General features: G+C 38.5%; 1 protein-coding gene across 1 annotated transcript in view; it reads right to left on the bottom strand.

The window, feature by feature from the left end:
- The window catches only part of LOC308516716 (guanylate-binding protein 6-like), a 28,852-nt gene extending 16,947 nt beyond the window's left edge, over positions 1-11,905 (bottom strand). The window contains exons 1-4 of the mRNA XM_081087775.1: positions 11,708-11,905; positions 5,040-5,235; positions 1,586-1,713; positions 150-259 (exon numbers count right to left, since the gene is read on the bottom strand). Of these exons, the coding sequence (XP_080943901.1) occupies positions 150-259; positions 1,586-1,713; positions 5,040-5,229 (428 nt within the window). The 5' untranslated portion in view covers positions 5,230-5,235; positions 11,708-11,905. The remainder of the gene's footprint in view (positions 1-149; positions 260-1,585; positions 1,714-5,039; positions 5,236-11,707) is intronic.
- Positions 11,906-12,265: the final 360 nt, after the last annotated feature.

Raw genomic sequence — 12,265 nt, 5'->3', positions numbered from 1 at the left:
ATTCTTACACTTTCTTCAAAAGAATTATTATAAACATTGTCTTTTGCCTGGGTTCCCTCTGCTCCACCAAAGGCCACTCAGCCGCAGGGAAAGAGAATTCAGCTTTGTCTCCATTCCCATCGATTTCTCAATAAAACTGGGAAGGATACTGCAGTTTCTCTAAGGCATCATTGTTGATAGTGCTCATGCTGTTATAGATGAAAGTGCTACTCAGAAGCACAGCCAGGGCAAAGATCCATGAGTCATTCTTAGGATCACCCTAGAAAACATGTTAGAAAAAAACATTTAGGAGTGTTATTTTCAGAAACTCATTCAGTTATTTGTTTAATCATTTTTAATTTATTATTTCAGATCATAGTGTGCTTGGTACAAAGAAAAAACCTTGAAATCAGAATTAAAGGCAAATCTCAGCTTTGGCAATTACATTGACATTTCTTGTGATCTCAGTTTCCTCACCTATAAAAGAATTCTAATTATGCTTTCCTTCCAGTGTTCTTTGTTTCTAAGTGGGAGTAAACACGATCATTTTGAACAATTCATAGTTCATAAGTGACACCACATGTTCATTTAACAAAAAGTGAACTGTAAAATAACTACTATGCTAGTCACAATTGAACTCTCAAAATAAAACCAAGTAAATTAAATATTTATGAACTACGGCTAAAAGTTATATATTTTTCTTAGTTATAGGGAAGCAAAGGTGAATATAATTGTTAGACTTGAGATAACTATTTCATGGTATTTACAAACATTTAAAAACAAATGCAATGAAGATGACAACAATATAATGTAAAGGTTACACAGTAATAGTGAATGTTAGTAAAACCAACAGCCATTATATAAAATAAAAAAGCAGCCAATCAATGATTCTCTCTCATCATTGATGTTTCATCTCTCTTTCTCTCCCTTCCTCTCTGAAATCAATAAAAATATATATATATATATTTTTAAATGATGGGTCAGTCAAAAAGGAACAAAATATACTGGAGTTAGAGAAAGAGTGGGTTTATAATATGAAATATCCCTAAAAATTTTGTGCTGGATGTTAAAGGATTTATAAAATCTTGACTTGAAGAAATGAAAGAAGCCTGCAAGTAGAAAGATCTGCAGAAGCAAAATGAGAGTTAGAATGCAATAAGTATAGTTATTGTTCTGAGTGGCACAGAGCAGAAGGTAGGTAGAGAAGATAAAGCTCAAAAGCAAACTCCTGTGAAGAATAATGAAGAGCCTTGAAGACAGCCACAAATTTTTGGTTGACTAAATTATTGCAGAAGCCAGCAATTAGTTGTAGTATAAACAATGTATAACTCAGCTCAAAACCCTTGAATTCAGTTTCTCAATAAAGGCTTATTACAAAGGGTAAAACTATTTACTTCAGTGCTCAGAAATAAAAGATCTTATCTAATATTCCACATTATTTTATTTAACCCAGAAATAAGTTTCAAAGAGGCCAAAGTCTGCCTCGTTCAATATAGTTAGATTTCAGCATTTCAAGAATAGATCACCACAGTTAAATTATAAAGGATCATGAAAAGATAAGAAGAAAATCCAGGACAAAAAGGATCTGCTTGTGACCCTGCCTTACTTTTGCCACATCACCCAGGCCTTCAGTGTCCAGAAGGACTAGGGTGTGGTTGGGCTTGGAGGGATGGGGCACACACCACATCCAGATGCCTTTGGTTTCCGACTGCACCGTGGAGCCAAGAGGGAAACCTGCAAGGGAATGGCAAATGCAACACAGAGTGACAACAGAGAGTCCAAGAAGCCCATGGGCCACAAAATGAGACGTACAGGGCTATAAATGCCCTAAGATACAATACAGTGCTTTCTCTCTTTCAAGGGTGTCTACGTTTGTATACCATCTACGCATACTTTCACTAGCAGTAATACTTTTTCACATAAGTTTGGTTTATTCAGACTGCTAATTCAATTTTGCAAAGTAAATATATCCCTGTTCATGTCTATGTGGCCCTACCCACACACTGGATGAGAAAAGGAGTATGTTACATATAAGAAAGCTTTGGTTTTTATCCATTCAACAATCATGACTCCCTAAAGAAGTGAGTTGAATGTACTGTAATTAGATCAAGGCCTTTCAATAGTCTGAGGAATGAACAGGGCAACTTATTTAACATTATTTATTAAGCACCCATTATGTTCTTGGCATTGGGGGTATGTTCAAGGCTCAGGAGACACCGCAGTGGCTAAAAGATACAGAAACACCTTCTCTTTGGAGTCTTATAGCCAATGAAGGCTAAGACCCTGGTAACTTATAACCAGTTTATGAGCCAGGCATGTGAAATCTGGTCTTAATGGATGGGACTATGGAGAGACAGGGACGGAAAAATAGATAAATAACAAATAAACAAATAAATAAATAATTAATAAGCATACTTTATAAGCCCTCATAAAGGACTGTGGCTGCATCTCACCTTTTACTTGTTTTGAAGATGCTGTGAATCACAACTAATTCAAGGAATCCCAGCAACAATGAAAACATTCTTTAAGAGAAACATTATCACATCACATTTATTCTGATTTTTTTTCTATTTTGAGGGAAAATAGAACTTCTGAGAGCCCCACATTGAACCAGAATAGAAAAGATGTTGATGTGTGGTTGATGCTGTTTCTATATTCTCATTTTCTGCCCATGGATCTCAGTATGTTGTCCTCTATTTTTCTTATGACTTATTTTATATTCCCAGGGTCAGATTCTCTTTACAGTAAACCATATTCATGGGCTTTTTAGTATTTGGATATGCTAGTCTACAAGATATTCTGCAACACCAAGGTACAGTGCTCTAATCAGAATTTTTATGAAGGCTAGCTAAAGTCATATAAAAATAGCAGTGACCTAAAAGATAAACATTCTGATTTATGTTTCTCTTACTCAATTAAAGAAGCACTTACTGTGTGCTTACTATGTTCTACACACTATACTTGTTTCCGCAAATTTGTAGCAAAGACTCCAGGTAAGGTTTTTTTCCTCTACTGATTTTAATTTTAATATAAAAAGAAAAACAAGTAAATATATAATTATATAAAATATGTTCATATTGTGTTAAATTTAAATGGAGAGGCAACATGATACAGGACGGGCAGGGAAGACTTCTTTGATAACTGGGACATTTGTTCAGAGCCTTGAATAAAAGGAGCCAGCTGGGTAAAGAAGAAGCAAGTATTGCAAGCAGAGTGAAGCACAGGTTCAATGAACTGGAGATAGGAAAGGGCTTGCAATTTGCAAGGGCAACAAGGAGGCTGGTATGGTTGTATCATAACCAGTGATGGGGAAAATGTATAAGGTCCTGGAAAGACTAGGTCACAGTGGGCCTCTGAGGAGTATGGATTTTATGTAAGAATAATGCAAGCGTATGGCAGGCATTAAAAGCAGCTAGATGAAACTTTGCTTGGCTGCTTTGAAGATAATTTATTAGAGAGGGTCAAAGTAGAAAAAGGACACTTCAGAAAAAAAAAAAGAAAGGATTTCAGGCAAAAGATTAGACTGACTTAGCCTCATAAATAAAAATCTTAAAATAGTCCTGGTCGGTGTGGCTCAGTTGGTTGGAGTGTCGTCCTATACACCTAAGAGTTGTGGGTTCAATTCTTGGTCAGGGCACATACATACCTATGTTGTGGATTAGATCCCCCCATTGGAGCAAGCACTGGAAGGCAATTGATCTCTCTCTCTCTCTCTCTCTCTCTCTCTCTCTCTCTCTCTCTCTCCTTCCCTCCCTCCCCACCTCTATCCTTTCCCCTGTCTCTAAAATCACTGAGCCTGTATTCCAGTGAGGATTAAAAACAAATGAAAATAGTAAGATAAAAATAGAAAAACAGATTTGAGATATATTTAGTAAGAGTAACAAGAGGGGAATGTATGAATTGGATGTGGGAGATAAGCTAAGTGAGGGCTATCAAGTTAGAGGCTATCAAGTTTCAAACTGGAGGTTGGTACACTACTGGGAAGAAAATGATTGAGAAAGCAGAAAGTGTGCTGTCACTTTGCTTTGTTTGGTTTGGTTTCATTTGGGTTTCAAAGTGGGGATTGATCTAGACTTTTATTGTGAACATAACTTTAAGTGGAAAACTTTCAAAAAGAACAAGTTAGTTATTGATTAATGAGTCTGAATGTCAGAAGAGATATTGAGGCAAGAAATATCCATTGCAGAGATATGAGAATAAAAGTGGCATTTAAAGTCCAGAGACTGGATGAGATCAAACTGAGAAAGTATAAACAGAGGAGAGAAAAGATCTCAGGGCCAAGTCCTGGAGGGACCTACAATTCAGATGAGCGGATGAAAAGTTGGAGGCCAGTAAAGAGATTGAAGAGAACTAGACACAGGGATAAAAAGAAACCCAAAAGAGTGTGGTGCCACAGAAGCCGCGTAAAGAAAGAATTTCAAGGAGCAGAGAGATATCAACTATGAGATAAGATGTCAGACAGGGAACTAAGATGGATCCAAAGAAACATCCATTGATCGTACAAAATGAAGTTCATTGGTAAATATAATAAGAGCATTCAGTGGACTGTTAGGGTTAAAAACAGTGAGAAGTCAATTGAAAAGAGAGGTGGGAAGAGTAGGATCGGGAAAGGAAATTAAGACAGACAAAACATTTTAGCTTGAAGAGGAGTAAAAAGAAAAAAGGAGGTGGTAGTCATAATGAGATATGGAGTCCAGAGAGAAATTTTAAGATGACAGATATTCAAGCATGCTGGTTAGTTAATAAGAATATCACAGTAATAGAAATCAAAATTTCATGTGGGAGACATAACTTCAAGAGCTTAGTGTCTGGTGGGTTAGAAAAGATGTCTCTGAGAGCACTAGTTTGGGAGATTTTCCTTTTATAGGAAGCAGAAACATAGAAGTAAGAATTAGGAACAGAAAAAGGTCAAGTTGCAAGTTTGCTGGTGAGAACTAGAATTAGAAAATGTGTCTAATAAGAAATGTGGGATCTCCCTTCCTGTGACCCTAGAGAAGTAGTGAGAAGCTGAGATTCAGCTGGAGTTAAGCAAACAGCTTCTGTCACAGGACTTCACTTACCACACTTTTCTCTTGCAAGACAGTTCATCAAATAGGATTTTCCTGTGCGATACAGCCCAACGATGGCCACAACCACCACTGGTTGAGAAATCTTGTGAAGAATCTTTAAGGCTTTCTCGTTCACTGACATCTGCTCATCCTTGTTTTCCACCAAACACATGGGGACCAACATGATGGGTCCAGATGTCATGGCAACCTGCAAACCCAAAATAGTTTCTCTGTAGCAATAACATCACAAATTCATTCTCTGATTCAAGGTTAATCAAAGCCTGTGTGCATCAGCAGAGGGCTGGTGGGACCTCTGTACTTTTCTATGGCACAAAATGTAGGATAGCATTTGATGGTATTGATGAAACAGTAGATACTATCAGCCTCCAAAGTTTTACTTCCATAATAAAAATAAAATTCAAGCAATGATTCTCATTCATTGCTGAGCTCTGTGACAGATGCATTACAAAGCTGACCTCACTGCTCATTATATAAACCTTGCAAATTTGGACTTATTATATCCACTTTGCATATGTAATCAATACAGTTCAGAAAGACTGAGGGATATGCTCAAATTTATATGTGAACAAGTGGTAGGTCCTGGATTTGAAACCAAGAGAGTCTATGTCACTATTCCATGCTTTGCAATCACTAATCTGGGAGAATCTTTCTTAACAACATTGAGTATTCCATATACTCCTAGAAATTGTTTTCTTAATTTCCTTTTAAGTCTGTTCATAGTTAGTATATAGAAATGCAACTAATGTTTGCATGTTGACTATGTATCCTGCTACTTTGCTAAATTTGCTTATTATTTTTAACGTTTTTGTGTGTGGAATCTTTAGTTTTCTACACATATAATCATATCATCTGTGAACAGAAATAATTTTACTTCTTCCTTTCCAATTTGGATGCCTTTCTTTTTCTTGCCAAATGCTCTGGCTAAAATTTTCAGTACAGTGTCGAAATGAAAGTGGTGAAAGCAGGCATTCATGTCTACTTCCTGATTGTAGAGAAAAATCTTTCAATCTTTCACCATTATGATGTGTGCTGTGGGTTTCTCATATATGGCTTTTTTACATGGAGGTAGTTTTCTTCAATTCCTACTTTGCTGGGTGAAAGAGTGTTGACTTTTGTGAAATGTTTTTTTCTGCATAGCTAGAGAAAATCATGTGCTCCCCCCTTATTCTATTAATTTAGTCTATACTACATTTATTAAGAATAAACACCACTTGGTCATGAAGGGTCATAGAGTATAATTCGTTTAATGTGCTACTAAATTTGGTTTGCTGGTATTTTATGGAAGATTTTTGCATTGATATTCATCAGGGACATTGGTCAATAGGTCTCCTTTCTGGTAGTCTCATTATGTATTTTTGGTATCAGTATAATATTAACCTCATAGAATGAGTGAGGAAGAATTTCCTCCTCTTCAATTGTTTTTAATTGTTTGAGAATTGGTGTTAGTTCTTCAATGCTTGGTAGGAATCAACAGTAGCCATTGGGTGTTTTTTTTTGTTTTGTTTTGGGGTTTTTTTGGTCAGGAGATTTTTTATTACTAATTAAATATCCTTACCGACTGTAGGTCAAAAATAATTTTCTTTGTGATTTCACCTTTGCAGATTTTGTTTCCTAGGAATTTGTCCATTTCATCTAAGTTATCTAATTTGTTGGTGTGCTGCTGTTCATAGTGCTCTTTCATCTGTTTCCTACAGAATTGGTAGTAATCTCTTTTCTGGGATTATCCTATGGAAAAGGGTCTATGTAAATAACTTTCTCATTTCAGTATTAGTGCCTTCTCTCTCTTTTTTTAATCAAGCTACCTAAAGGTTTGTCAATTGATTGATCACTTCAAATAACCAGCTTTTGGTTTTATTGATTTTCTCTATTGTCTTTCTATTCTCTACTCTAATCTTCATTATTTACTTCCTTCTGTTCAGTTTGTTCTCCTTTTTCTAGTTCTTTAGATTAGAAAAAAAAGTTAGATTTTTTTATTTGAGATTTTTTTCTTTTTTAATGTAAATATTTATACCTTTAACTCCCCCCTCCCCCTTAGTACTGCTTTCACTGTATCCCATAAGTTTTGGTATGTTGTGTTATTATTATTTGTCTCTAAATATTTTTCAATTTCTCAAGTGATTTTCTTTGATCTATTGGTTGTATGAGTGTGTTGTCTATTTCCACAAATTAGTTAACTTTCCAGTTTTACTTCTGTTACTGATTTCTAACTATATCCATTTTAATCAGGGAAGGTACTCTGTATGGTATCTATCTTTTTATATTTATTAAGACTTAATTTTTGGTTAACATGTGTTCTATTCTGGAAAATGTCCTATGTGCTCTTGAGATGAATGTGTATTCTGCTGTTATTTATAGAAGCTCTGTTAGACCTAAGTGGTTTATTGCATTGTTCAACTCCTCTATTTCTTTAATTATCTTCTGCCTGATTTTTCTATCCATCATTGAAAGTGAGATATTGAAGCCTCCAACTATTTTAATAGTACTGTTTATTTTCATGTCTATTCAATTTTTGCCTTGTATGTTTTGAATTTCTGTTATTAGGTGTGTAAATGCTTACACTTACTATACTTCTTACTATATTGAACCTCTTCTTAATATATAATGTCTTTCTATGCTTTTTGTAACTTTTCTGACTTTTAAAGTCTAGTTTGTCTGATATTCATATATCCACCCGTGCTTTCCTTTTGTAACTGTTTTCATGAAACATCTTTTCCACCATTTCACTTTCAGACTATTTGTGTTTTTGAATATAAAGTAAGTCTCTTGTAGACACCATGTAGTTTTAACATGTTTGTTTTAAAATAAATTCTGCCAATTTCTACCTCTTGATGGTAGACTTTAATTCATTTACATGTAGAGTAATCCTTAATAAAAGGCTAATATGCAAATCAACTGAATGGCAGAATGACTGGTTGCTATGATGTGCACTGACCACCAGGGGACAGACACTTAACACAGAGCCAGGCTCACAGCTGGCAAGAGCAGCGGTGGTGGCGGGAGCTTCTCCCGCCTCCATGGAAGCGCTAAGGATGTCCGACTGATGGCTTAGGCCCACTCTCCGAGGGATCCCAGACTGCAAGAAGGCACAGGCGGGGCTGAGGGATGCTCCCCCGCCCAAGTGTACAAATTTCATGCACCAGGCCTCTAGTTACTTATAAAGATGAATTACTTCTATCATTTTGCTATTTGTTTTCTATATGCCTTATAGTTTTTTATCCCTCTTTCATGTCCAGTTGAATTTTTTATACTAAAAGATTTTAATGCTCCAATCATTTCCTTTTGTGTATATCTTATAGCTATTATATTTTCGGTTACCATGGTAATTTTATTTAACATCTTAAAATGATCACACCCTAATTTAAATTTAAACCAGTTCAATGTCAATAACATACAAATACTTTCTCATTTAAGCCATTTTTATGGTTTTTAGTTGTTGACCTCTTAAATATAGTTGAAAACAAAAAGTGGAGCGACAGAATGTTGTTACAATAACACTATCAGTTATAATTGGCCATGTATTTACCTTTATCAAGATATTTATTCTGCTGGTGCTGCTGTCATGAAACAAATGGGCAGAGAAAGGACCTAAGAGAATCTCAGCTATCCCCAATACAGGATTTTTCCTTGATCACCTTCATGTGAATAGCTCAGGGACCCAAAGGGGGAGCGGGGAGTCTGTTGTCTAAGCCACAGACTGACAAAAGGAGAGTGTTCTTACTAAAGCACGACTCGGGTAACTGTAAATGCTTGCCCCTTTCCCTTAAAAAGTCCATCTACACCCTGATGGCTTCTGAGCCCACAATTTGGTCCTGGTATAAATTTCACCATTAATTATTTTTCAGGGAAACTGTAAGGAAAGAGACACAAAATGAGCAACCAAAAGGGACTGCTAATATCAACAGCTTCTCCTGGGTGGTCCCCAATCACCATTCCAACCATAACAGTGATAATTACCACCTTGTGCTTCTCTGGAAATAAGGTTTTCATATCTAGGCTATACTTTGGCAGGCTGAGTTTAGTTGTTCTTTCCTGTCACATTCATGGCACAGTAAGCATAGGCTAAAAAATTTCATAAAAATTTTGCAATAAAAAATTTCTCCTTTTTGGTTTTGCCCTTACAATCCCTGAAAGGGCCAAAGTGCTCCCAACTTGGTGAGGATCTCAGATTGAATGTTATTGCTGTCACTGGACAGCCACGTCTATAGTGCTGTAGAGAGGCTCTATCCAAAGCAGGGTCATCATCAGTGAGAAGCAAAGCCATCACCGCACCAGTGTCCTAAAACCTAAGGCTTAACCAGTTCTTAAGAGAATAGTGAGGCTTATGATGCTGAGGAAGGACCTGGCACTGGAATGACCTAGGGACACAGCCATGAATTTAATTGTTAAGCCAAAGACTTCATACATCTCTTGTGTCTCACGGTCCTAGTTGTTGAGAGCAGCTATAAAAATTGTAATAAGTATGGCAAGTATTCATCAAAATCTGAGTTTTTAAATTGACAATTCAACTTGACATATGACAGATCAATGAAATGTAATATCTATAGAACCATTTATAATACTAAAGGGACTGAGGAATTTAGGTTTCAGAAGGGAAACAGCTTTTGATTTTTCTCCTTTTTAAGAAGTCATTAAAATCCTTTTGCCCACAAAGTTCAAAATTCATCCCATGTGGGGAAATTGAGTCACTGGGAGATTGATTTGTGCATCAAAATAAAGAAATAGATATATATTAAGGGCCAATAAAAAGTATATATTAATAAAAAGATATATATATGCCAATGAAAAATAACAAGAAAACCTCTCAATTTCTGCACTCTCCATGTAAATGTTCAAAAATATCCACGTGTCCGAAACCGGTTTGGCTCAGTGGATAGAGCGTTGGCCTGCGGACTGAAAGTTCCCAGGTTCGATTCCGGTCAAGGGCATGTACCTGGGTTGCGGGCACATCCCCAGTGGCGGATGTGCGGGAGGCAGCTGATCGATGTTTCTAACTTTCTATCTCTCTCCCTTCCTCTCTGTGAAAAATCAATAAAATATATTTAAAAAAAAATATCCACATGGAATGACTCAGAACCCAGCTGCCCTTGGGTAGGTCTGCATAACTCTTGGAAATATCTGCCATAGAATTTCATTAGGGAGAAGGAAAGAACTACTTATTTTCCAGGAAGTGCTGAGTTGCTTCTGCCCAGTTTTCAGGATGTACCAACAAAGAAGCTGCCCCTGGGGTCCAAAGCAAGCTTGGGCCTGAGCAGTGATTTACAGCCAATATCTGGTTTCCAACTTTTAGAGATGAGACTGGGGATGGGGATGAGGCTGTAATCCATAGGCAGCCCATTTGTTTGGGGTTCTCCTTTATCATTTTCCTCTCCAATAAATGAAGGCAGCCAGAGTCTCTGAGTCAGTCTGCTCTTGATGCAAAAAGAGAGAGTATAGGAGGTGAATCTAATCTATGTGGAGTTAAGACTAAGAACCAGTGATAAATCCATCCTAATGCAAATTATAATGAGGAACATGGATGAAGAAACTGCCTTCACCACCCCCACCCCATCCCATTAAACAGCCAGGAGAAGAATAATCTCTTATCTCTTCACTTGCTGCTGTCCTGGTTATGTGACATCCTACGAGGCTGTCACTTTATAGCGACCACTGCTCCAAAGGGGGAAGCTGAGCTTCCCCAGAAGAAAGCCAGCAACTGAACCCTGCAGTCGAGCCTGTCCTTAAGGCTACAGGGGCTCTTACCTCCCTATTCCTCAGGGACCATTTTCAATCAGAAATTGAGAGGTTTAAGCTCAAGATCAAGTTGCATGCAAAGAAATGTTGAAGGATTCGCATTTCTGCCCCTCAGCTCCTCAGGCCAGTGTGTCAAAGATCAAGCTCCCAGCTGTTTCTCACTCCTCCTTGCTCCCTCCCCCACTCCGGCTTTTCTCTCGCTAGTTTATAGAAGGTGGAAAGAAAACGGAGCAAAAATTTGAAATTAAATGTAATTTCTGTCTTTTTAATTTTATTTTGGTAGGGACCACACATTCAGAAACAGTGCAGGATAAAAAACAGGCTTATACCTTAGAGTTTTTAACAGTTGATTAAAGAGACTGAGAATGAATTATTTTCTATAAATAGAGCGTGTTAGAATTTTTTGAATACTAAATATGGTTAATACAAAAATAACTTTTAAATATTATAGTGTAGGTTGAGGACCACCTTTTTCTTTTTCTCCAGTGTCTAGCAGGGGCCAGTCTGAAGCAGCGAGGGAGAAGGGGAAGGAATGGACCTCACCCAGCACCTCTGCAAAGTCAGGGTTTAGTCCATCAGTCCCAGGGGACTGCAGTCCCTTTCCACCGACGAGATCAGAGACGCTTCTCCAATACAGGGCTCTTTGCGCAGCCGTGAGCGGCTGCCCCAGGAGGAGCGGTTTCTCCCGGGGACACATTGCTGTGGCCCTGCAGCCGCCTTGGGTCCTTTGGCAAAAGCTGAGGCTCCGGAGCAAAGCGCCTGGCCGCCTGCCCCGCCAGCGCCCGCCTCCCGCACCCGCCTCCGCTGCTTCCCCACCGACCACGGTGCCTGCCCAGCCTGCGCCTCCTGTGCAGGGTGCGCGCTTGGGCACGCGTGGCCGTTGTTTTACGAACATGTGTGTGGAAGACCAAGACTAGGAGCGAACTTACGTGGTGCGTGTGCCCCCGCCCGGGGGCCAGTACTCAGCTGTCCTTGCTCTTCCTCCGCGCTCCTTCTGCGTCTGGATCCTCCGGCACCGACTACTCTCTTTAGATCCTGAAAATGTTATGGCCAAGCAGTTATATGGGTCGGGTCGGGGAGAGTCAAAATCGAAAGCACACGAGTGAGTGTCTAGTGGTTTTAACTGTGAAGGGTTCTCATGTTTGTTAGCGGAGACGAGCGGTCCAAGCGTGGAGGCGCACGGAGGTGGGCGATCCCTGTTGGTTCCTCCTTGGAGATCCGCCTCCTGTCCTTGCTCCTCAGCTGTCTGGTGTCCCCTGACCCCACAGTGAACACAGGGTCGCAGGCTGAATGCCAGCCAGCAGCAGCAGGCTGCCAGGGGGCTCCTGCTTCTCTCAGGGGTACTTTGGGGGGCAATATGGGTGTTTTGCTTGTTTTAATTTTTCGTTTAGACTATTTCATTTCTGTCTCTCATTTTAAGTACTCTTATTATTAACAAGTCATTCTTCATTAAAGAATTTTACAGTCAGAGATAATCGCTGTATTGA

Source organism: Myotis nattereri (assembly GCF_964212035.1).
Source record: "Myotis nattereri genome assembly, chromosome: 3".
NCBI lineage: Eukaryota > Metazoa > Chordata > Mammalia > Chiroptera > Vespertilionidae > Myotis > Myotis nattereri.
The sequence above is the reverse complement of the archived record's forward strand: the minus strand, read 5'-3'. Positions and strand labels throughout refer to the sequence as shown.